At 47.5% G+C, this 26181-nt stretch overlaps 1 protein-coding gene across 1 annotated transcript in view; it reads left to right on the top strand.

Moving 5' to 3' along the window:
- Positions 1 to 279: 279 nt before the first annotated feature.
- Positions 280 to 26181, top strand: part of CPA4 (carboxypeptidase A4) — a 30286-nt gene continuing 4384 nt past the window's right edge. The window contains exons 1-10 of the mRNA XM_039472993.2: positions 280 to 348; positions 5577 to 5658; positions 6107 to 6241; positions 7643 to 7741; positions 11231 to 11332; positions 12585 to 12689; positions 13416 to 13526; positions 15199 to 15289; positions 17968 to 18167; positions 19187 to 19271. Coding sequence (XP_039328927.1) covers positions 281 to 348; positions 5577 to 5658; positions 6107 to 6241; positions 7643 to 7741; positions 11231 to 11332; positions 12585 to 12689; positions 13416 to 13526; positions 15199 to 15289; positions 17968 to 18167; positions 19187 to 19271 — 1078 coding nt within the window. The 5' untranslated portion in view covers position 280. The remainder of the gene's footprint in view (positions 349 to 5576; positions 5659 to 6106; positions 6242 to 7642; positions 7742 to 11230; positions 11333 to 12584; positions 12690 to 13415; positions 13527 to 15198; positions 15290 to 17967; positions 18168 to 19186; positions 19272 to 26181) is intronic.

The raw sequence follows: 26181 nt of genomic DNA, 5'->3' as shown, positions 1-26181 counted from the left end.
AAAACCACACACACACTATTTAAATGCCAAGTGATGAGCAATATGGTACCCTTGGCACACTTTTCAGCCCCTGGAGCAAGTTCCTGACCTTGTAAATTGAGAGGCTCAATCTTTATCACTTGAAAGGAATGGGAGAGGCATTGGTAGGGCCTGGCTGTCGCACTGTCAGAGTTGGAAGGGTGCTTGGGAATCAATTAGCATTTCTGAGGACTTGAGTCACCCCCACAGACTCTATAAATACAGCTTGACCTGGCCCCTGTAGGACTGACTACCCTGGGATATGAGGTGGATACTGTTCATTGGGGCCCTTATTGGGTCCAGCATCTGTAGCCGAGAAAAATTTTTTGGGTAAGTTCCTTTTGGACTTCTTCTTCTTTGGTTATTTCAGAAATATGGGAGCCAAATGGGACTGAAAATGAATGGCTGATGATAGCTCACATGGAGGAAGGAGAACTGGGCTCTTTTTCCGGCTTTGTCCCTGTGTCATCCTGGACAAGTCCACTCCCTTTTCTTCTCTGAGACCCGATTTCATCTGTGAAATCAGGACTAGATGATCACTGCAGTCTCTCTCCAGTTCCCTCATCTCCTGCCATTCTTTTTCTGCCTAGTTCTTTTTTTTTTTTTTTTTTTATAAGGTCAGTTCCAGGCATCTCCTTTCTTACTCCTACATTTTTAATTACTAAGAGTTACTGGTTACTAAGAGCTACATTATTAATTACCAAGAGTTACTGGTTACCAGAAATGATTCGTTTCCAATTTTTGCCATACTTACAGGGAAAACCTGGGTCTCAAGCTTGTTGATTTCACTTCTTTGTTAATGGCCAAGGCTTTGCAGAGCTGATACTTTCTCTTGATCTGCGGTTCAGTGTTCTACCCCTCAGCTATACCCCTTCTGAGCTGGTGCTTTCTCACTGGCTTCTGGGATGTGGAGATTTCACAGGTCTTGCCTTGACACAGCTATGAAAATGATATGCAGAGACAAATGCCTGTACACTGTGTGCACGCATGCACATGTGTGTGTGTGTGTGTGTGTGTGTGCCAAGTGATGAGCACATGCTCAGCACGCTCCAAGCAGAATGCTTTGAGGTTTGCAAAGGAGTGACATTTGGGTGGTAGGAGAGGTAAAAAGGATACCATGGTGCCCTGCTAGAAGACTGAATTATAATAACTCATTACTGCATAATACTTTGCCATTTGCAAAGAGCTTTCATGTACATTATCTTTTGCATCATGCAACAACTTTGCCAGGCAGGGGTGTTATTTTCTTCCGTTTAAACATGGAAAAAAAAATCAGTCTTAGAAATGTTAAGGAACATGCCCAAGGCCACTTAGTTGGGAAGCCAGGGAGCTGGAACTCTGAATGTAAAACTCGCATTCTTTTGCTATAACACAAGTTTATTTCCAGATAAAATCCTGTGTCTCCTGGATCTATCTTAGTTCACTTTCTGTTTTACTATCTGACTAATGGAATTTGGGTTGTTTTTTAAGGTAATTACTTACATGAGATTGACTAATTTTTATGGTGATGACTTCTGTTCACACCTGTGTCTCTATTGCCAAATAGCTCAGAGGGGTTAGGCTAGCAGGTGGGCCAGGGAGATTTTCCCGCAGGCGACGCAGCAGTAGGTGTGTAGTGACTAGACTTGCTGCCATGTGGGCTGACTCATGGATCCGTCAGGCTCCTACTGCAGCTATTCATGTGGCTGAAAAAAATCTCTATTTCTCAAGACACAGACCTCTCTTGCAATCCAGTGGGCACCTGGGCTGCGACAGCTGGGCCAGGCCCTAGAATGAATGCTCTCTGCGGGAATTCTACACAGAAAAAGCTGTGTGCCTGAGCTGATTGCAGATGGTGTGAACTGATAGTGTCGTTCTCATCCCCAAATCTGTTCTCATGCCACAGCTGGAAACCTAGCAAAGGCAGTGGAATTCTTCCTGGGCTCTCTAGAGACGTTCCAGACACCCAGAGTTTACAGGAAGGGGAACATTGAGAGCAGGGGGAAGCGGGCCTCTCAGCATTCAAGCCGTTGGGAAGCCAGGCTCTGGATTGGCGGCTGAAGATGAGGATGATGGTTTCTCCCCACCACCCACCACCCACCACCCACCACCCATTCCCCTCCCTTCCATCCGCCTCACCTATCTCTCCAGTCTCTCTTGCTCTACTGGCGTCTTCTGCCCTGGTCTTCAGACATCTTCAGGATGGGACAATGGCCAGGATGCCTAGAGGCGCCAGGCAGGCAGAGAACAGTAAGCAATTGCAGAGCTGGTTACAGTATCAGCATCAGGAGGAAGCTGGCAGGCATCTAAGAGTTCTGTGAAACCATCTCTTAATACTCTTTGTGGTGGCTGCTAAGCCTGGCTGGGGAGGCAGGTGAGAAAGGCGCAAAGAACGGGACACGTGGCTGCCAGCGTGGTGAAAGAGGGGGGATAGATGCTCAGTCACCAGAGTGGGTACGGACTGTGTAAAGCACAGACGCCTGTGGGGGTAAGGGAGAGGCGGTGCCAGCCATTGCACTGGCAGCAGCTGGACGCCCCTGGCTATTGGAGAGGACCGAGTTAAGAGGAGCTGCGAGAACACCTGTGTGGAACAGGAGAGGCAAACATGGCCACCTGCAAATCCCAACACGTTCGCCTCCCAGGCCAATCTTCCATCTTCAGAAAGAGTTCAAGGTCTTTGAGTGAATTTCCAGATAGTGGAGATAGGATATGCTCGACCATCTTGAGCCTCATGAACTCAAGAGGGCATATTCCAAATAGAGAGGAGGACGGTAAGGGCAAGAAGAAGGGTGTCCTTCGCATGGCACCCCGAGACGTCCTTCCTGCTTTCGGGTGTCTCTGTGCTTCTGTTCATAAGGATGATGCTGCCCCACTACTGCCCCACCAATGTTCAGTGCTATCTGAAGACTGCTAGGACTGGTCAGGAAAAGCTTCATGGGTGATGTGAGTGGGTCCTAAAGATTCGATGGGACTAGATGGGCCAGACAGATGAGACAAAGGATGGATTGCAGGCAGTGGGAACAGCACGTACAAAAGTACACAAGGAGTTTGGGCTGGGACCAAGGTGGGGAAGAAGGGAGAGGTGAAGAAGAGACAGAGGGAATGGGCTCCACTCTGCGCCTGCCCTTCTGCCCTGCCTCTTTCCATGCTACAGACATTTCTTTAACCTCTGTAGTTTGGCTGGTTAGAGCAGGATGAAATGGGGTTGCGAATTTAATCGTACTCAGGGCCAGGTAGAGACACAGCGTCCCATTGTCCTGAACCGCGCCCAGCAATGTGCACAAGTTCTGTTGTGAAGTCACCACTTTGGAAAAACTAAAATGCACGTGCTGGGTGAATATGTAACATGATTTTTATACTCCAAGAGCTCCTTATTCTTATGCTCTTCTTTTTTCTCTCCTCCTATTCCTTCTCCCTCCCTTTCCTCTTTGTGATTGCTATAGCCAGTGCTGTGTATTACACATGCCTAATTGTGCTAATAAATACGTCACCACGCAAGATCTTTCTAGAACCCCCATTTTTTTTTTTTGGAGACAGGGTCTTGTTCTGTCAGCCAGACTGGAGTGCAGTGATGCCGTCATAGCTCATTGCAGCCTTGAACTCCTGGGCTCAAGCAATCCTCCTGCCTCAACCTCCTGAGTATAGAATCCCCATTTTATTTTATTTTATTTATTTTTTAAGAGAATCCCCATTTTAAAGATACCCCGTTTCTGGAGTGTTGGAGGTAGGTTGTGATACAGCAGGGGCTCAGTAGATGGGTCCTTGTCCCCATCCAGGAGTAAAGATTTCCCTTCTGTTTTATTTATTTATTTATTTTTAATTTGAATTTTTTGAGATGGGGGCCTTGCCCTGTTGTCCAGGCTAGAGTGCAGAGGTGCGATCATAGCTCACTGCAGCCTTGAACTCCTGGGCTCCAGTGATCCTCCTGCCTCAGCCTCCGTAGTAGCTGGGCCTACAGGCATGAACCACTATGCCCAGCTAATTTTTTTTTTCATGTTCTTTGTGGAGACAAAGTCTCCCTATTTTGTCCAGGCTGATCTTGACCTCCTGGCCTCAGGCAATCCTCTCCCTTTGGTTTCCTGAAGCACTGGGATTACAGGTGTGAGCCATCACACCTGGCTCCATTCTGTCTTCCATCCTTTTTCAAGGATGCTCGCTCAGGTCAGGGAAAGGCCAGGTTTGACGCCTCATCCGAAGCCTGTTGGGTTCAGACTGAGACCTGCCCAGCCAGTGGCATCTCTGCAGGGCCATTGGCAGTGCCCACAGGGTGCAGTTACCAGTTCACCTCCAGGACCCTGTGGGGACCAGGTGGGTTGGGAGAAAGGGAAGCTTCAGCACTGGCATCTCCTCTAAACCAGCCACCTGCAGCAGAAGTGGCTCTGCAGTGGACCTTGACTCCTTGAGACTGGCCCAGATCTACTGGAGAGCCCCTAGAACCTTCCAGAACCCAGCAACACCCTGAAGGATCGTCTGGATGAAATCGGTTTTCTGACGAGGAGCTGCCCCATGAGGCTGCACGCTCAGCTTCCTGTGACAGCCATTCACTCTCAACAGGTCCTTGAGCCCACAGCGGCTCTCCTCGCATTCACTTGTGCCATAGACGTGACGCAGTCACAGCTTCAAGTGCGGATGCATTGGGGCCGTCTCCTAGCAACGGCCTAATGGCTCCCCTGTCTCTCCAGCCAGCTGAGAGCACAAAGGCAGCTTTTCAGGCCCCGCTTTCTCCCACCCACACACGGGACTTCAGGGTCCACTACACCTACTGCCTCTGCGGAAGCTAAATCACGTACGTGAAGCAAGCTCAGGACATACGACAAAGGGCACTGAGACTGGCTGGCCCCCACTGTGCCCTCTAAGGGTCCCTTCTCTCACCGTGGGGAGGAGCGGATCCCAAATCCAGCCTCAGCACCATGGGCCATGGTCAGTTTCCACCCAAACGAGCCTGTGTACGGGGTTCTAGAGCAGGAAGGGACTGAGCGAGGACCCAGCCTCCTCTCCTGGGTTTAAGAGGGCACAGCTCACCCTCCCAGCGTGGAGATGCTGTTTCCTTTCCAGCACAGAGGTTCTGCCAGGGTTTCAGTCCTCAGCCCTGACAGTGAAGAAGTGCTTCTTTATGTCTTGAGTTAGCTTTGCATGTAACTCAGGCACATTCCTTCCTGTAAAATATATATGTTTTTCATTATAAAGTAATATGACCACATTACAGAAAACAGATACAAGGGGGAAAAAAGTAAGTCATCCATAATCCCACGACCCGAACGCAAGGGCTGTCAGCATTTGGTATATTTCCGCTGTCTGTTTTTCTTCCAATGCATCTGCTATTTCCATACTTATAATCATGGCATACATACAATTTTGTGTCCTGCTCTTTCACTTAATATTTCCCTTAAAGTTATGCCATAAGCACTTTTTCATAGTTGCCATGTAGCCTTATTTTTAACGGCCATACATTATAACCAAAGACTAGACCGCTTCCTTTCCTTCTGCTTGGTTATGTCTGGGACAGGAGGCTTGGGGTTTCTTTGCCAGCTGAAGGCTCATCATTACCTTTTGCTCTTTTTTTTTACCTCCTTCTCTAGGGACCAAGTTTTTAGGATTAACGTCAGGAATGGAGACGAGATTAGCAAATTGAGTCAGCTAGTGAATTCCAACAACTTGAAGGTACCTGGTTCTTCTTAGCTTTCCCGAGTGTCTTCTAACTTTGGTGGGAGAAGACTCTTGCTCTCCTGGTGGGATCATTTTTATTTCTGAAGAGTCTCTGAATATAATCCCGTGTTAGTCCACTTGCCATTTACACAACTGAGGGGGCCAATGAGAGAGGGAGCACTGTAGATCACGTCACGGTGGTGGGGTCCTGGGAGAAGGGATGCTTGAACAGTGGGCTCCATCCTTCCAGCTACCATCCACTTATGATGCTTGGTCTCTGCCAGATACTGCTTGTTGGGCAGGTCTGAGCAGACACAATTGTGAAATGGGCAGACTTTGCCCTTGGGCAGAGCCCGGCCTCTCAGGGATCACCCTGGCTTTTGGCAGTGTCCTGGAAGAATGAGCTCATTGTACATTTTACCTGAACTGTCCTTTAATCTGGTTTCATTTCTGTTCTCTTCAGCTCAATGTCTGGAAATCTCCCTCCACCTTCAGTCGGCCTGTGGATGTCCTGGTCCCATCTGTCAGTCTGCAGCCAGTTAAATCCTTCCTGACTTCCCAGGGCTTGGAGTATGAAGTGACAATTGAGGATCTGCAGGTAGGTACGCTAAGCCCCCCACCTCCTGATCTCGCATAGGACCAAGCAGCCAGTCCAGAGTAGGTGGGAGAGATTTGCAAGTTCTGGTTTTATCCTTTTCTGTTCTATAGATGAGGAAGTTGAGGTAAACGGAAGGGAAGTGCAGTGACTTGTTAGAGGAACGACATCGTACAGTAGAAAGGGCATAAATAGGCCAGGGAACCACGCAGATGTGGATCCAAATCCTGATTTTGCTAACTGCCAGTGCTGTGTGCTGTGTCTCTGGACAAATTATTAACCTGCAGGGCCTCCGTTTCTTCATCAGTAAAATGGTGACAGTGAGACGTACATCATGTGATTTGTTGAGAAGGTTCAGGATTAAATGTATGTAAAACGTCTAACAGTACCCGGCAGATCCTAGATGAGCCTTAAGTCATAAGTCCCTCTTTCTTTTCTTCTTTGAAGTCAGGTGGCAAGAGCAGAGCAGGGGGAGGGTGTTGGGGACCACCCTTTGAGACAGGGGGAATGTCATCGACAGCCCCCAGCAGAGGGAACACCATCCTCTGGCCTCACGACCTGTATCTGGACATCAGGACAGTGTCTGGCTCATACTCTCTCCTTCACTGAGGTGGGTTGTGGACTAATTGGTGATCTGGCCCGGGAGTTTCCTGATGGTGTTAGCAGCTATGAGCTTATTAATCATCCTCACATGTCACAGACATCTGCCAGGAACCTTCAGAGTAGGAGTGGTTATAAGAATGTCTTTGTTTCTGAATGGTTTCCCAAGCTGTGTATTTCAGAGGCACTGGATACCAGATGCAGCCTGATGTCTAGAGAATTCATACTATAGAATAGCCAAAGAGCACATATGCTGCTTCCAGGGAATAAGTGGCTTTTGAATTAGGTGATGTAAGTTGGACACCGAGAAGTACATTTATTTATTTATTTTTTGAGACGGAGGCTCACTCTGTCGCCGGGCTGGAGTACAGTGGTGCAATCTTGGCTCACTGCAACCTCCGACCCCCTGGTTCAAGCGATTCTCCTGCCTCAAGCGATTCTCCTGCCTCAACCTCCCGTAGCTGGGATCACAGGCATGCACCACAACGCCCAGCTAATTTTTGTGTTTTTAGTAGAGATGGGGTTTCATCATGTTGGCCAGGATGGTCTTGATCTCCTGACGTCACGATCCGCCTACCTCAGCCTCCCAAAGTGCTGAGATTACAGGCACGAGCCACCACCCAAGAAGTAAAACGTTAGAAAGATATGAAAGAAATCTGACCCCCTTTTAAACCTTGACATTTGTACTGCTTGATATGCTGAAGGGGCCTCCATCTTGGCTGGCCCATGTGCCAAGATACGGCAGAAAAACCATAAACCTACATCTGCAGTGCAACAGTTCACAACATTGCTGTGTGTTTTCAGGCCCTTTTAGACAATGAAGATGAAGAAATGCAACAGAATGAAGGGCAGGAACGGAGCAGTAATAACTTCAACTACGGGGCTTACCATTCTCTGGAAGCTGTAAGTGTTTCAGAGTGAGTTAGGATCAAGGTTCTCTACCGCCTTACTTCTGGGATACATTAGTCTTCAGCACAATATCCCCTCACTGAGGGGCTAAAATATGTACATTTCAATTCCTTTCTGGTTCTTGTATTGCTTAACTCCTACCAGCACCTAAGATTGTCATGAAATACAACCTGACATTTCCCCCTTCAGCCATCCTTCTTTCCTTAAGCAACTCCTTAAGAACACCATGAAAATAATTGCAATCGTTTCTAGTCGTTGTAATTCAACCTTCTTCTAACCTACCATAAGCCCTCTATTTTACTCACCCAGCATAAAATGTTACTTATTCCAGGCAGGTAGACGAGTGACGATTTCCAAGGTTAACCAAATATTTCCACTCATTTATCATGACTACTTTTAATGTATATATTTGTTCCATCATGCGTTTTGGTGCTGTGTTTAGTTACAAACCACTTGACATTGATGGCTGACTTTCAAGGTAAGCCAAACCTTCAAACGAAAAACTTGAAGCAGAATAATTTCCTAGGATACTGGAACTTAAGAAATCAAGAGAGACTGTCGAATCGAACTGCATCATGAACACGGTACAGTTTTCTTATACCCCTCAGGGTTGTCGTCTGCAGACCACGAGCTCAGGAACACACCCCCACGTGGAAATGAGTGTTCCCCTTCGTGTACCTTAATACGGCAAGGCATATGCTTTGAGTTGTTTCTCTTCTTGAGGGAGGATTTCAAAGGTTGACTACTTCCACTTCTTTCCCATGCTTGTCAGTAGTTTTGTTTATGGAATACACTTCAAATGCACTGTGCCTTCATCTCCCTTGTGACCAATGACATACATGTGCAAAACAGCTGGATAAAGTTAGGAGTTCAGTCTCAGGCCATGGACGAATGCAGCGCTCAGAGCCCACATAGGGATCAGGCCCATGACATCAGCCTCATGAATGTGGGGCCCTCGCAAGCTGAGCTAACCAATTGCAAATGTCACCCAAGACCTGGAGGGGCCATCCCCTCATCTGCCGTCTGCTGGAGCCTCACTGTCTCACCCACTCACCTCTGGTTTCTCTGGTTTCAGGTGCCCTTTGCAGCCTGGCTTACAGCAATCTTGTCCTCACACTGTGACACCCTCCACTGTGGATTGGTGTGCCACCACCCTCCCAGCTTGGTTATATGCAGTTCTTTCTAAAAACAGCTTTTAAGAACTCGTATTCTAGGCTGGGCGCGGTGGCTCACACCTGTAATCCCAGCACTTTGGGAAGCTGGGACAGGCAGAACACTTGAGGTCAGGAGTTCGAGACCAGCCTGGCCAACATGGTGAAACCTCGTCTCAACTAAAAAAATACAAGAAGTATCCGGGCGTGGTGGTGGGCACCTGTAGTCCCAGCTACTTGGGAGGCTGAGGCAGATGAATCACAGGAAACCAGGAGGCGGAGGTTGCAGTGAGTTGAGACGGCGCCATTGCACTCCAGCCTGAGTGACGGAGCAAGACTCTGTCTCAAACAAACAAACAAACAAACAAACAAACAAAGAAAAATCTCATAGTCTATAACCACTTAGGCTTTCTTAGGTCTCTAGTGGGAATCTCATGCTTGTCTCTGCCAGAGTTTCTGGTTCCAAAGCCATTATTTGTGTGGTGGGCAGTGTGAATTTACATCCCACACCTGGACACAGCTTGGTGTTTTAACTTTTCCTGGTGATTCTCTTTTCTCTCAAGGTTCAAGGCAGCCATCCTGCTTTTCCTCTACCCTCTAGGGTCAGTGGGTAGAGTGGGGACAATCTCCGGGCCCTATTTGAGGCCCAAATTGCCCGTTCCTAGCTCTCAAATTCCAGCTCCTTGTCCCATGCTGGGTCCTATGCCTCCCCTCCTAGTTGAGGTTTGCCTAAGCCCGCAGCACCCGAGGCAGAGATGGGGCTCTGTGGCATGAGCTCTCACCCTCTACCTTCCTAGTTAGTTCCTTCTTTGTTTCTGGCACCTACAGTTTTCTCTTTTTCAGCTTTTAAACGCTGTGAATCATTTTTCTTGTATTTTACCTGGTTGGCCTATGTATTTGGAGGTGGTTTCTTGCTGCCGCTCAGTCTACCGTATTGATAGCAAGTCTGATAAACCCTTTAAGTTGGACTTTGTTCTGTATCAGTTACACATTTTCCTCCTCTGTAGAGTTTCTTTTTCTAGTCTGAAAGCCAAAACAAATACGTTTGTTTATTTTCTTTTGGCCCTCAAGTGGTTTGAACAACTAAGATGGGTAAATTCTATTTATATCAAACTTTTTTTCTGAAAGCAAATAAGGGTATCCTTAGCCATTTATTTACCTTTCTTCACTGCATTCACAAAGCCTTTAGAGAATTATCTCTAGAGCAGGGCATGTGTATCCACGGGGTATAAGCAAGATAGTCCACTAGGATGAAGGAAGAAACGATTACAACTTCTATTTATAGTTCTACATATATTTATGTGTACTATTAACACAACCATTTCAATTGTTTAATAATGTACGTAATACATTTGTATCGTTGTGTATGTGTGTGTCTGTGTGTGTGTACATATATATGGTGCATGCTAATTTTTAATTTTTTTTGAGTAGAGAAAGTGATCACAGAAGTTTGGAGAGTTCTGTTTTTAAGAGTCTTGGAGCTCTTTCTTTTTTTTTATTTTTCCGACAAGGCCTCACTTGTTGCCCAGGCTGGAGTGCAGTGGTGCATTCACAGCTCACTGCAGCCTAAACCTCCCAGGCTCGAACGATTCTCCCACCTCAGCTTTCCGAGTAGCTGGGAACACAGGCAAATGCTTCTGCAGCTGGCTAATTTTTTTTTCATTATTTGTAGAGTTGGCGGGGGCTGGGGGGGGGCGGTTTCTACTTATGTTGCCCAGGCTGGTCTCGAACTCCTGGGCTCAAGTGCTTCTCCCACCTTGGCCTCCCAAAGTTCTGGGATTATAGACATGAGCCACCACACTTGGCTTGTTTTTATTTTATTTTATTCTTCTTCTTCAATTTTTAAATTTCTTTCTTTTTTTCCCTCCTCCATATTTTTCAGGAATAATTTTTGGTTTTGAATGTTAGATAGGGTCTCACTGTGTTGCCCAGACTGGTCTCAAACTCCTGGCCTCAAGCAATCCTCTTGCCTCAGTCTCCCAAAGTGCTAGGACTACAGGCATGAGCCACTGCGCCTGGCCTCTTGTCTTTCGCTGTCCAGTCTAGTACGGAGCAAAACGACACACTGTTAGAGCAATATCTGGAAAAGTCTCTCTACCTAGTTTAGTGGACTACGATTTCGTAAACAAAGTGTGCTACTCTCTAGAAAACTGTAGAAAAGGACTCTTCAAGCGGTTCTCATAATCAGGATTTTCATGCTGGTAATATGGTCAACTCCAAGATCAGGGTACTGGAAGAGGTAATTAAGACCAGAAAGGTAAAGTTTCCAGATACCCAGCCAGAGCTGAGCAGATTTTTAAAATGTCCCTGGCTTCACTGTTTCATGCTTCAGATTTACCACGAGATGGACAACATTGCCTCAGACTTTCCTGACCTGGCGAGCAGGGTGAAGATTGGACATTCGTTTGAAAACCGGCCGATGTATGTACTGAAGGTAAGACCACATGCCCTTGGAAGGGTCTCCTGGGTCCCCATATCCAGGACCCAAGCTTCAGACCTCTGCAAAGGGCAGCTTTTTGAACTCCTCGACTTCAGGGAGGAAAGCGAGGTCAGGACACATTGTACCTGGGGTGCAACTTGGTCTGACAGAGTCCCCTGCTTTTGTCTCATGCAGGGAGTGTTAGAAGGAACGCATCCCACTCCAAGTTTTGGCTGAAAGACAGGATCAGAGGGAGGCGATTAGTATTCCAGAAAGCTCTCAGATGGGACAGAGTCTTTTGCTTTCATTCTCACCTCTGTAAATAGCAGGATAAGCTGGGATAGGCCTGAGACTTCTATTCTGCTTTCAGGGGGTACTTACTGGAAAATCAACCTAGGAAGCTAATTTGAGGGTTGGTGTAATTTTAAGCCCAGCTTCTGATCCTTGGCTGCACAAAGCCTCATTTCCAAATATTTCTAACAGATTCAGGTCTAAAAGAGGTAGAGAACTATGATCAGGACATAAATTACGTAAATAATCCAGCTGAATGAATCAGAAGGAATTTGGGCATATAACCCACGGAACAACTGGTGGTGGTAAGAATCCGCCAAACCCTTAGCTTCATATAAGTCCCAAAGAACTCAGGCTTATAGCATCAGGCAAGAGACCAGCGGGGGAGGAGACCTGCCGCGGAGCTGGTTGCTCTAGAATAATGACGTTTAAATAATTTGCCAATCTGATGGAGACCCTGGCTTCATTAGCATCGAGCTCTCACCCAAGGGGGCCCAACACTATGGCAGAGGCAGGAGCCAGGAGCCAGGATTCATGACTTGTCATTTACAAAGAACTGTAGCCAGCCTCCCTTCTTTTAATTTTAAACCAAATTCATTTATCGTATCGACCCAAACAGCCTGGTTCGTGTACCCTTCTGTCTCTCACTGTTGGGATACCGTTTGAGATCTTTCAAGAGACATAACATTATCTCTAATGGCATCGGCGTCATAATCCACAGCAACGAGTGTTTCCTCTTCCATTTGCTCTGAATGCTGGAGAGATTCAGGCTGCCTGGAGCTGCACTTGGCCCCGCAGCCAACCAATTAAGCTTCCTGGTCACGGATAAACTCAATAAATAGATGGTGCCCTTAGGAACATTTGGTCCCTGAATTATCTTAAATGAATTAAATGAATGGGAGAGAGCTGGGGAGAGGAGAAGGGAGCGGAGGTGCCGGCAGGCAGGTCATTTTCGAGCTGCTTCTTCCTTCTGCAGTTCAGCACGGAGGAAGGCGTGCGCCGGCCGGCCATTTGGCTGAATGCAGGCATCCATTCCCGAGAGTGGATCTCCCAGGCCACTGCCATCTGGACGGCAAGGAAGGTCATGTCGCCTGGTATTAGCCAAGAATGCTGATGGGCCCGGGGTGCCCTGAAGCATACCACGTGGCTGGGCCCTGGGGCATGAGGTGGGAGGGTGCTCTGCTAAGACCCACTCGGCTGGGGGCCCTTTCAGATTGGGGAAGCAAATGGTCAAAGCCCCTTAGTCAGCTCACTGCGGCCAAATGATTGAGTGTGTTCGTGGTGGCGAGCAAGCCGATACGCAGCAGAAGTGGGCCTGAGCCTCCGAGCACAGTCCACCCCGCAGAAAGGGAGCAAAGCAACACCCCGTCGAGGCCCCGTAGGCCCTCGGAGACCTCACGCCATCTCCATCTCCTGGAAAGGCTGCTGGGAGCGGAGGAGGGTTGCATGTGGAGAACACATCTTCCCTCCCTCTCCATTGGAGGTTCAAATTCCTAGAAACTACGACAATGTGTGTGGTTCCCTCCTCGTGGAAGGAAGGAATAAAGCATGTGCCCCAGGACTCACTGCCATTGATGTCATCAGCAGCCATGTCCCCAAGCAGCCGTGCCTCTCCAGGCTTTGAAGGGCTCAGAGGGCTGTGCAGAGAGCTGAGCTTCTGAGGGTGGCCGGGAGGCTTTTGAGGGTAGATGCTATTCTAGGAGCATCCATTCTAGCTGGTTGCCAGGCATCTTGAGAAGGTACATGGTTCAGACCTAATGACCCAGGCTGCGATGGGATAGCTGACAAGCGTGTTGTCTCTGCTTAGATTGCGTCTGATTACCAGAGGGATCCAGCTATCACCTCCATCTTGGAGAAAATGGATATTTTCTTGTTGCCCGTGGCCAATCCTGATGGATATGTATATACTCAGACTCAAGTGAGTAGTCCCCAGTGGGCCGGGCTTGGAGATTGTTGAATTCCTTGCTTTGCCAGGATCTAATTGTTTGACCTTGGAGAGGATTTCCACAAATGTGCACGTTATGAGCTTCCTTGGGATTTCATTTTCTAGTCATCCTCAGAGCTGAGAATCACCAAGGGATATTTTTTCTTAGAGAAAATTGTCTAATGAACCCCTATCATGAATCTTATTACCAACATTTTACCCATCTTCTTTTCATCTCTCACCCTCCCACGCATTTTTCCTGACGTATTTAAAGCAAATCAACACATTATGTTACTTCACTTCAAATTACTTTTAGTATGCATCTCTAACTGATGATAGAAAAAAAAAAAAAAAAAAAACCCTTAAAAAACCCCCATGGTGCTACTATCACCTTTAAAGGATTAATGGAGGTTCTTTAACATCATCTAACATCACAATTATCTTTACGATGGAGGCTGAGGCAGGCAGATCACCTGAGGTCAGGAGTTCGAGACAAGCCTGGCCAACATGGTAAAACACCGTCTCCTCTAAAAATGCAAAAATTAGCCGGGTGTGGTGGTGCATGTCTGTAATCCCAGCTACTTGGGAGGCTGAGGCAGGAGAATCACTTGAACCTGGGAGGCAGAGGTTGTAGTGAGCTAAGATTGCACTACTGCACTCCAGCCTGGGTGACAGAGCAAGATTCTGTCCCCCCAAAAAAAGTCTTTTAAGAGTCAATTTGTTCAAGTGGGGACCCCACAAGGTCTACACATGCATTTGGTGCTGTGTCTCTGTGGTCTCTTTAATTCTGCAACAGCACCACACACACCTTTAAAAAGTGTCACTCATTTAGGGGAGAAGAATTTGTCCTGTACAGTGTCTCACATTCTGAATTTGGCTGATGGCTTCTTTGTTGTGTCATTTGGTTTGTTCCCTTATCCCCTGTATTTCCTATTGACCAATTGCTAGGTCTAGAGCCTGATTGGATTCATGGATGTTCTTTTTTTTTTTTTTTTCTTTGAGACGGAGTTTCGCTCTTGTTACCCAGGCTGGAGTGCAATGGTGTGATCTCGGCTCACCGCAACCTCCGCCTCCTGGGTTCAGGCAATTCTCCTGCCTCAGCCTCCTGAGTAGCTGGGATTACAGGCACGCACCACCATGCCCAGCTAATTTTTTGTATTTTTAGTAGAGACGGGGTTTCACCATGTTGACCAGGATGGTCTCGATCTCTTGACCTCGTGATCCACCTGCCTCAGCCTCCCAAAGTGCTGGGATTACAGGCTTGAGCCACCGCGCCCGGCCTCATGGATGTTCTTTAGGCTAGCAAGAAACAGGGGCTGTGCACGTCCAGTTACATCCGTTATCATCGAGGTTGACAGTGTCCATTTGTTCCACTTCTGCCAAAGTCAAAAATTGTTCAGTGGATTCAGGCGGCATCTGACTGGTTCTAGCATATAAGGGTCTCATCGGTACATTCGGAAGAAGTCCTTCTCTTAGAGCCAGAAGGGGAAACAGTCCTCCGTCTGCAGGAGGAGAGATGACTGCTCAGTCAGTGAGGACTGGAGCCCCAAGGCCCTCCCGGCAGAGCTGCAAGCAGCCTGCCTGTCTGCGCGTCATCTTCACCCTGGCTCTCGTCGGTGCTCTGATCTGCCTGAGTTGTTTGCCCCCTCCTTGGTGGCTTTTTCAGAATCGATTATGGAGGAAGACGCGGTCCCTAAATCCTGGAAGCCCCTGCGTTGGTGCTGACCCTAATAGAAACTGGAACGCTAGTTTTGCAGGTAGGTGTGGGGAGACAGTTCTCAAATCTTGCTGCCCTGGGCTAGCCTGGTTTACCCGTGCTCTGAGCTGGCCGTGATGGAGCCCGTTTCTACTCTGTTTTCATTGCTGTGTCACTGAGAGACTGAGGCACGTTCCTTAGGCTCCGACTTAGTGTTTTGTTTGTTGTTGGGTTTTTTTTGAGATGGAGTCTCGCTCTGTTGCCCAGGCTGGAGTGCAGTGGTATGATCTCGGCTCATTGCAATCTCTGCCTCCTGGGTTCAAGTGATTCTCCTGCCTCAGCCTCCTGAGTAGCTGGGATTACAGGCACATGTCACCATGCCTGGTTAATTTTTTTTTTTTTTTTTTTTTTTAAGTAAAGACGGGGTTTCAGCATGTTGGCAGGATGGTCTCGATCTCCTGACCTTGTGATTCACCCACCTTGGCCTCCCAAAGTGCTGAGATTACTGATGTGAGCCCCTGAGCCCGGCCTTTTTTTTGTTTTTGAGACAAAGTCTTGCTCCATTGCCCAGGCTAGAGTGCAGTGGCAGGATCTCAGTTCACTTTCAGTGTACCCTCTGCCTCCCAGGTTCAAGTGATTCTCCTGCCTCAGCCTCCTGAGTAGCTGGAACTACAGACGTGGGCCACCACGCCCAGCTAATTTTTGTATTTTTAGTAAAGACAGGGTTTCGCCATGTTGGCCAGGCTGTTGTCAAACTCGACCTCAGGTTGCCCTCCTGCCTCGGCTTCCCAAAGTGCTGGGATTACAGGCGTGAGCCACTGCACCTGTGTGTTTTTTTTTTTTGAGACAGAGTCTTGCTCTGTTGCCAGGTGCCAGGCTGGAGTGCAGTGGCGGGATCTCCGCTCACTGCAAACTCCACCTCCTGGGTTCAGGCAATTCTCCCGCCTCAGCCTCCTGAGTAGCTGGGACTACAGGCACGCGCCACCATGCCCAGCTAATTTTTGTATTTTTTAGTAGAGATGGGGTTTCACCATGTTGGCTAGGATGGTCTTGATCTCTTGACCTCGTGATCTGCCTGCCTAGGCCTCCCAAAGTGCTGGGATTACAGACGTGAGCCACTGCGCCTGGCTGTTTGTTGTTTTTTTTAAATGTATTTTTTTTTACTTTGAAAGGGAATGATAGTAATGTCTGTCCTCCCGAGAAAATGGCGGGACAGAGCATCATTACATTGAGATTGCAATCTACACTAATATTTTTAAAACACCGTCCTCTTAGACATACGAAACAGGGAACCTTCCTTATCCCTGAGCTTACCAGCCCTGCCTGGGCAAGTTATGCGTGGGCAGAAGGACTCCGGGCAGCACCGCACAGGGAGCAATTAGCACTGTCACCCCAGTAGGCAAGACTGTGCTACGAAAATCCCACTCCAGTACGCTTAGATATCAACCTTAGCAGCTGGCTGTCACAGAAAGGAAAGAGAATTAGCAGACCTGGGCTCTGAGTGCCAGCAATTTAAAAACCACCCTCCGCAAAAGTGCTGACTGTGTACCAAGTGCTTTTCTGTGTTTATCATATTTATTCTTCTCGCCTAGCGAGTGAATTTTGTGATCTGAAATGAGATGGTTGAAGCTCAGAGACAATCTCAAGATGACGTGGGCGATCAGAGTGCTGATCTAAACTCACCTTCCAATTTCAAATCCAGACTGTTCTCTTTCACTGTTCCTAGGCTGTACTGATGGGTAGTTTGTTTTGTTGAGACAGGGTCGTGTTTTGTCATCCAGGCTCATGCTCTGTCACCCAGGCTGGAGTGTAGTGGTGGGATCACGGCTCACTGCAGCCTTGACATCCTGGGTTCAAGCGATCCTCCCACCTCAGCCTCCTGAGTAGCCGAGATTATAGGCACACACCACAATGCCTGGCTAATTTTTCTATTTTTTGTGGAGATGGGGTTTTGCTATGTTGCCCAGGCTAGTCTTGAACTCCTGGGATTAAGAGATCCTCCCATCTCAGCCTCTCAAAGTGCTGGGATTATGGGCATGAGCCACTGCGCCTGGCCCTGATGGTTTGTTTTTAATGTACTTATTTTACTTGTATGGAAATACCACAAAAACCACTGTGGGAAAATAATGACTGTGGGAAAAACAAAACTTTGAAACTCAGGGTTTCAAAGTTAAGTTAGATATTCCCACCACTGGGGTGGTTTCAGTCGCACTCATACACACACACACAGACACACACGCACGTGTGCACACCCCCCTCCCCAGAAACCTGAGGGAGCTACTTTATGAAGTAATACGGAAGGCAGTGTTTCTAAATACCTGTCAAATAATCAAGAGATTTTAGCTACAACAATTGATTATTTCTGACACACTTGGCCTTTAAGATCTGAACCAAGAGAACACGTTGACACCAGGATAAATGGAGTCATTTCCATTATTTATTGGTATTCATATTAATTATCCAGACTACTTATTAATTACAACTCATTCTCGAGGGTGATATTAATTATTTCTGACAACTCCCATTGGTACAATGCAGGGTCAACTCTTAACAGTTTTTTGCCTCTGCTGTAGGAGACCCAACTCCCAACCCTCCCTCTTCCGGGCTTTCTCTGTAGTCCATGCCCACCATGGACTAGTGTGTGGCCAATACCTTCGGCCCCTCCTCTGGGTTGAGTGTCTTGCGTTTCTGTGTTCTTAGACTATGAGTTAACGTTTCTGCTTGGGCTGACCCCAACAGGAAAGGGAGCCAGCGACAACCCTTGCTCCGAAGTGTACCATGGACCTCATGCCAATTCGGAAGTGGAGGTGAAATCGGTGGTAGATTTCATCCAAAAACATGGGAATTTCAAGTGCTTCATCGACCTGCATAGCTACTCGCAGCTGCTGATGTATCCATATGGGTACACAGCCAAAAAGGCCCCCGATGCTGAGGAACTGGTGAGTCACAGCTGCCTGCCACCCATCCCGGGGCCCTCCTGTGTACCCTTCTGGTGCTGCTAAGGTGGTATCTCTGCAGCTTTATAAGGAAGGTCCAGGAAGGAGCCTGGGCATGTTTCATTGAAGGCCCAGTCTTCTCTCCCTGCCCTGTGGGTTATGCCGTCAGCTGCTGTGTCTGCTATGAGTTCCCAGAACCATGCTCGCCCCTGCCTTTCCTTCTCCCTTGTTTTTCTGACTGCAATGTATTATGGACCCACTGCTTGCCAAGGACTGTGGGTGGCACCCGGGTGGGCAAGGGTAAAGCGCCTCACTCTAGTGAAGGAAGAGTTCAAGGAGGGTGAAGGCCACAGCCTGGGATGCCCTGTGTCTCATCCAGAACGTGGGCCATCAGGAGCGGGGCTGGCGTCTGCAGGGTGACTGCAGGTAGCTGTCACCCAGGGCCACAGTCAGCCCTTAAATCTTGGGCAGATGCAGCCCCTCCTGGGCTCATGGCAAAGTTGGGGCTAGATGCTGCTCCCCCACCCCTACGCGGCCTCTCTGGCAGGCACTTTACACAGGGGTCATCTGCCTTCTCCACTCTGCCACACCCGACTCTTTGAGAGCCTTCTCTGGAACACACTTGGCTTCCCTCATGTCCCTGGGTGTGACATCCACCTCCTCAGGACAGGTGAAGAGGGTGGGGCCTTTACTGGACTCCTAGCGGGTCGATGAGCAGCCCCAGATCCCTCATCTCTTCCAATCTGAGTACATAACACACAGGCTGCCCCTTCCTTCCTCCCCTCCCTCCCCAAACTGGGAGTCAAGAACTGGGGGTGCGGTGGGAGAAGGAGTTGAAGGAACCACGGCCCCTCCCTCAGTTTACAGTTGGGCCTTGGGTCTGGGTGAAGGTGAAAGAGGGAACCAGAAAGGAAGTCAGGGGAGGGGCTGAGAATCTTCCAAACCATCCCTGAGCAGAGCAGCTGAGGAAGGTCAAGCCTCAGGATCTATTCTTTCTCACTCCGCGGATTCCCCCTTTCCAGGACAAGCTGGCGAGGCGTGCGGCCAAAGCTCTGGCTTCCGTGTCCGGCACTGAGTACCAAGTGGGTCCCACCTCCACTACTGTCTGTAAGTACTCCCTGTATTTATTAGTTATTTAGGAAGGACTTTGAGAGGAGGCTCGAAACAGAGTAGGAGGAGAGCTGCAAGTTAGACTTCCTATTTGTCATCGGATTGTTTTTGTTGTTAATAATAGACTGAACTACTTCATGCCTGTGTGGTGACAGCTGCTGCATGCAATCCTCTTCATCAACATCACGTCAAAAATTCCTCATGCTCACCCTTCCATTTTCAAAGGAAACCTACCTTTCAGTTGGTAAACTGATGGTGGTAGTGGAGTTGGGGCACTCCCTCACCTTCCTATAGGAGATGAACAAACATTGAGCCTGGGCAACATAGCAAGACCCATCTGATATGGTCTGGCTGTGTCCCCACCCAAATCTCATCTTTTTTTTTTTTTTTTTTTTGAGATGGAGTTTCGCTCTTGTTACCCAGGCTGGAGTGCAATGGCGCGATCTTGGCTCACCGCGCAACCTCCGCCTCCTAGGTTCAGGCAATTCTCCTGCCTCAGCCTCCTGAGTAGCTGGGATTACAGGCACGTGCCACCATGCCCAGCTACTTTTTTTGTATTTTTAGTAGAGACGGGGTTTCACCATGTTGACCAGGATGGTCTCGATCTCTTGACCTCGTGATCCACCCGCCTCGGCCTCCCAAAGTGCTGGGATTGCAAGCTTGAGCCACCGCGCCCGGCCCCAAATCTCATCTTGAATTCCCACATGTGGTGGGAGGTAATTGAATCATGGGGGCAGGTCTTTCTTGTGCTGTTCTCATGATAGTGAGTAAGTCTCATGAGAGCTGATGGGTATTATAAGGGGGTGTTTTTCTGCACAAGCCCTCTTCTTGTAAGAATTAGAGAAAGAGGAAAGAAAGATGAAAAGTGGTTTAACAGTCAAAGACAGATTTATTCTGGGAGTAAATCTGAGAGGGGCTTCTGGCAGATTTCAGTCAGGAGCTTTCTCTCTTACAGTTTAGGGGTATTTAAGGGTTTAGGGAGGGGGAGCTTATTGCAGGTTCAGAATGTTTCTGTGTGAAGGAGAGTTTATTTCAGGTTGTAATGTCTCTGATCAGAGGGGAGGTTATCTTGGGGTTGGCATGTTTCTGGTCAGAGGGGAGGTTTATCTTAGGGTTTGAATATTTCTGGTCATGCTGATGTTACCTATTGGGCTGATGTTTGGGGCTGGTTTTTAATCAAGGGTAACTTCAAATGGCAGTATTTGCCCAAGATGGTGATGCTCCTGCTCTGTGAATCCAGACCCTATAGTTATAAAACGACAAAGGGTGGCATGTTCTTTTTGTCTATTTTCTGCTGAGGGGGCATGCAGAGGTTTTTGGTCCTGGATTGACTGTGGGAGTAATGCTGTCTGCAGATGTTTTTGGTAGTAGTCTGTGAGACGGCCATGATTCTGTTGGATAATCATCTTTGAAAATGGTTGATTAGGCAGGATAAGAACATTAGTCCTAGGCATATTATTAGAAGAGAGCCCAGGAATGGGATGGCCTGTGTTATGGTTTTGTCTCCAAACCAATAATTTATTTGTTTGTTTTGCTATTCCCTTAGGTTTTCAGCCCTTTTTAAAAAGTTTTTCAGCAGCGTTTCTTAATAGGCCCAGTTGGTTGAGATGGAAGCAACATTTCTTACCCAATGAGAGGCAGAGGCCCCCTTTTTCAGCTTTTATAAGATTTACTCCCCATCTATTTTGAAGGACTACTCCAGTTAAGGAGTCTGGTAGGTCTTGGGCTTTCATAAAGCTTCAGGCTATATTTTTTAAAGAACGCTGTAGTTCTGTTGAGTTTTTTTGGCTTTTGTTTTTGTCTTTCTTTTTGAGACGGAGTCTCGTCCTGTCACCCAGGTTGGAATGCAGTGGCTCAGTCTCAGCTCACTGCACCTCCACCTCCCGGGTGCAAGCGGTCCTCCTGCCTCAGCCTCCCAAGTAGCTGGAATTATAGGCACGCGCCACCATGCCTAGCTAATTTTTTTGTGTGTGTATCTTTAGTAGAGATGGTTTCACCATCTTGGCCATGCTGGTCTCGAACTTCTGACCTCGTGATCTGGCCACCTTGGCCTCCCAAAGTGCTGGGATTACAGGCGTGAGCCACTGAGCCTGGCCGAAAGAATTTTAAAGTCTGTTAAAGAGGTGGACAATCTGCCTGCTCCCAATCCAAGTTCGGAGGGTACACCTAAAGGCCACCATCAGAGAAATGACGTAGATGGCCCTCTTTTTTTAAAACTTATTGGACGGATAGAATGGGAAAAGATTGATTAGAAGGAATTCATTTAATGGGGGGAGAAAGATAAACTAGGGTGCAGGCTCCAGTTTAGTTAGTGGGGAGACAGAGGCATGTGTCAGTGCCACACCGAAAGAACAAGCCTTCGTCGTAAGCACAGGCGGAGATACGGAAAGAAAATAAGTGAATGAAAGATGGGGTGTTTTTTCTTTCTTGTGGTTTATTACTCCAAATGGACAATAGGAAGTGTTTTTTTTTTTAACACAATAATGCGGTCAGATGTTGCACCATTGATATTGAACCATGGGAAAGGGTGGGCGCTAGGAACGGCACAAGTTAGGCTGGAGGCATTGATTGAGGGAGAGGCTGTAAAACCAGTGGGTTGTACCCGTTTGCTTCTGGCGATTCTTGGTAGTCAACTTAGTTTGATGGTCAGAGGGCTGTTTAATAATGATAGTGCATTTGCACTGATTAGGTGTTAAGAACCCTACAGGGAAATTTTCCTTAGAGGCAAAGTGAGGCTCGTTGTAAAAGTGGGGCATGTTTAGTTATGGCCCCTTCAATGGGAGGGCCTTGGGGCTTGAGGCATTGTAGGGAGTTGTAATAGGTTTGAAATAATTTGTTGGCCTGATTGGTCCTGTTAGTGGGATAATCGCTGACCAGGGTGTCAGTTCTTTTAAAAAAGGAAGCTCCTTTTGGGGGTTTATAAATCAGGGTTATGTTTCCTGTTAAAAGGTCATGCAGGGGTGTAGGAAGGGCTGTGTAAGCTGAGGAAGACAGACATAAACACATGTAGCATTCCGGAGCAAAGGAACAGTTTGCAGCAAGAGGAATCGTGCAAGGTTTACGGAACGTTCCAGTTTGAGAGCGGTGAGGAGTGGTTGTATTGGTGAGGTTGATGGGATTAGGGAATTTCTATTGAAAGAAACAAACAAAAGGAGAAAAAAGATATTTCCGTAGGAGTAAAGTTCTGGAAAGTTCCTTGAAGTTATAGATCCCATAGTTCAGTAAGGAGCTGATCGGGGTGTATGGTGGGAATTTTGTAAGGGTATCACTGAAGGTCTCTAATGAGATTGGTTAGGAAGTGATGAAAATCTGGGAGAGAAAGAAATATAAGCAACTGATGTGGATTTCTCTTCCTTTTTCTTCGGGACTTGGGCAAGGCAAAGGAGAGCGAGTCATGTGGAGATACAAGAGAAGCCTGAAGGGGTTTTAGACATGGTGGTTTGGTTGCGTGGTGAAGGGAAGCCTGCTTTCTTGAGAGAAGTATCATGAAAGCGGATGGGGAGTCTCTGGAGCTTTGCTGCCGTAGGCGTAGTGAGGATGATCTCATCAGGTCCTTTCCACTGAGGTGTGAGCGGGGAGCTGGGGGTAGGGCTGGGGTCTGTTAACAGAACCCCATCCCCTGGCTGGAGGGAGGGATCAGAAGAGTCGGTTACAGGTTGCGCCAGGCATTTCTCAGCATATTCCCAAACAAAACGGTGGATGGTATACAGAAGAGGGGAAATGAGAGGAGTTGGAAGAGGTGGGGCTCGACTCTTGAGGTGGAACAGAAGGGGCGAGTGGTCTTTCAGACATGAGTTTAAAGGGGCTGAGCATCGGACGTTTACGTGGGAGTGCCCAGATTTTTAGAAGGGCCAAAGGTAAAAGTGTAACCCAGTTTGTGTTTGGTGAGTACCTGGTGAGGGTGTTTTTTAGAATGTTATTCATTTTTTTCGACCTTTCCTGAAGATTGAGGTCGATAGGGGATGAGTAGCTTCCAGGTGATTTGTAAGGCTTGTGCCAGTGTTTGAGTAATTTGAGAAGTGAATTCAGGACCCTTATGAGATTGAAAAAAAAAATGAGGCACCCCGAACCTGGGTATGATTTCTGTTATGAATTTGGAGGTGACAGTAGAAGGTTGTTTGTTAGATGAGAAAAGCCTTGACCCCTCCGGAAAGGTATTAACCAGAACAAAAAGAAATGGAATCTTTTTTGCTGGGGGAATGTGGGTAAAATTAATTTGCCAATCTTGTCCTGAAAAGTGTCTCCTGGCTTGATGGGTTGAGAAAAAAGGGGGTTTGGTTTTGGAGTGGGGTGACGCTTTCTGGCAAATAGAGCATTGATGGAAAATGGCTTTTAACTGTTCCTTTATATCTGGGGTTATGTGTATATGGGAACTTAAGAACTGTAGTGGGGAATGGCTCTGTGGAAGAGATTGTGGATATCCCATAAAAGAGTTGTTTTTTTCAGGGTTTGGTAGAACTAATTTGTTTTGTATGAACCAGTATGGGGGTTTGATTTGCGCCCCCTCCATAACTAGTTGCTGTATTTGGTGTTTAGGATAGAAGGAGGGGATCTGTCGTATGAGGAGAAATAGGTGTTAGGGAATTGGATGATTGGTTGAGACGTGTTTTGCCCAATAATCATCCTGGTGGTTCCCTAAAGAAAGGTAGCTCTTATCTGATTGATGTTCTTTGCAATGGATAATAACTCCAGCCTTTTCTGGAAGTAAAGTGGCCTTTAATAGATGATAGATTAGTTTTCCAGTAATGATAGGAGTTCTCTCAGCCGTGAGATACCCTGCTCGCTCCAAATTTGGGCATTGGAATGGATGTTATAGGCATATTTAGAATGGGTGTGTATATTCACTTGTGTGTTTTTTGCTAGAATTAGTGCTCTTATTAGGGCAGCTGATTCTGCTTCCTGGGAGGATGTGCCCAAAGGCAAGGGGGCAGCCTCTACAACTCTTGTAGGTGGGAGAGAATGGGTATCATCATGCTATCCCTCAATAATGGCATATCCTGCTTGGAGAGAGGGTTTTTTGATGTGCTGCCGTTTATGAAGTAATCTGGGTCTCCTTTTAGAAGTAGAAGTAAGGTGGTGAAATATAGTGAGAGAAGTTTTAATTAGATCAGAGCACGAATGTTCGTTGGGGTTTAAAATTGGTGCTGAGGCTGGGCACGCTGCCTCACACCTGTAATCCCAGCACTTTGGGAGGCTGAGGGGGGTGGATCACCTGAGGTCAGGAGTTTGAGATCTGCCTGACCAACATGGTGAAGCCAGTCTCTACTAAAATACTTTAGCTGGGTGTTGTGTGCACCTGTAATACCAGCTACTTGGGAGGCTGAAGCAGGAGAATCACTTGAACCCAGGAGGTGGAGGTTGCAGTGAGCTGAGATCATGCTATTGCACTCCAGCCTGGGTTACAAGAGCAAAACTCTGTCTAAAAAAAAAAAATAGTGTTTAAAGTAAAAGAGTGGTGGGATTGGGAGAGTAGCATTTATAAAGATAGATAAAGGAGGTTAAAGGAGAATTGAATGGAGGGCTTGCATGGGAGAGGATGAGATGGAGGTGAGCGCCTCATGGCCGAGCATATCTTTAGACTGTGAGAAGAAAATACCTGAAGGGGTCTTTATCTGGGCTCAAGCAATCCTCCCTTGTCAGCTTCCCAAAGTGTTGAGATGGCAGGTATGAGGCAGTGCACCTGGCCTGCTGTAGCTCTTGTATGTTTAGATTTGTTGAGATAGACAAATACCATTGTGTTACAACTGCCGGCAGTATTCAGTGCAGTAACATGCTGTGCGGGTTTGCAGCCTAGGATCAACTGGCTACGCCACATAGCCTAGGTGTACAGAACACTATGCCATCCAGGTTTGTGTAAGTACATTGCACAATGATGAAAACATACCTCCACTGTGAAGTGATGCCTGGCTGTATAAACGTGGGAGGTGCAGCTCTCATCCCCTTTAAGATGGTACCCTCCTTTTTTTTTTTTCCTCTGAATTTTATGAAACAGGGTCTTACTCTCTTGCCCAGTCTGGAGTGCAGTGGCGCAATCTCGGCTCACTGCAGCCTCGACTTCCCCGGGCTCAGGTGATCCTCCCACCTCAGCTTCCTGAGTAGCTGGTAGAACAGGCAACACCAACAACACGCCTGGCTAATTTTTGTATTTTTTTTTGTATTTTTTTTTTTTTTTTTTAGAGAAAGGGTTGCCCAGGCTGGTCCCAAACTGCTGGGCTCAAGTGATCTGCTTGTCTTAGCCTCCCAAAGTGCTGGGATTACAGGCGTGAGCCACCGCGCCCTTCTTTCCCCTCTCTGGCCTTTTCTATCACAGCGTCCCAATAGTTGATCCACCCTCAGAACCCCTGCAAATGTGCTGTTTCTTTCCTCTTCAACACTGTAGCTCAGTCTCCCTTCTGACTTGACTCACTCTCAGCTGGCTTTGCTTCAGACCCCCTCTTCTGGGAAGATTCTCCATCCACCCCCTGGGCCCTCCTCTGGACTCCATCTCTGTTTCAGAGGCCATCAGATGATGTTGGTGTTTGTGTTGCTAATTGCAGCAACAATCCATTAATAATTCATGGTTTCTTGTTATTAGTGTGGCTAAATGGGAACTCTTCAGTGAACACACCCGGAGAGTTTCTCCATCCTCTGCTTAATTAGAATGCTTAGTGAGGGGCCAAAGACAGTTAAAAGAGACTTGGTAGGAGCCCTCTGAGGACGTTCTCTCCAGAGATCTTTGGGGGTCATCAGGGTCCTGGCCTTTGGGTCAAACACCAGCTTAAATAATGGCCTTGTCCTCCTGCATCAGACACATTCTTCTCTCTCCTCCCCAACATAAACTGTCAAAACCCGGAGATACTCATCAGATTCCTCCAACAGAAGAGGAGGAAAGCTCTCCCGAGGGCTGTCTGGGAGACATGCAGTTTCC

Source organism: Saimiri boliviensis, chromosome 10 (assembly GCF_048565385.1).
Source record: "Saimiri boliviensis isolate mSaiBol1 chromosome 10, mSaiBol1.pri, whole genome shotgun sequence".
Taxonomy (NCBI): Eukaryota; Metazoa; Chordata; class Mammalia; order Primates; family Cebidae; genus Saimiri; species Saimiri boliviensis.
This window is presented reverse-complemented; position numbering and strand designations above follow the sequence as displayed.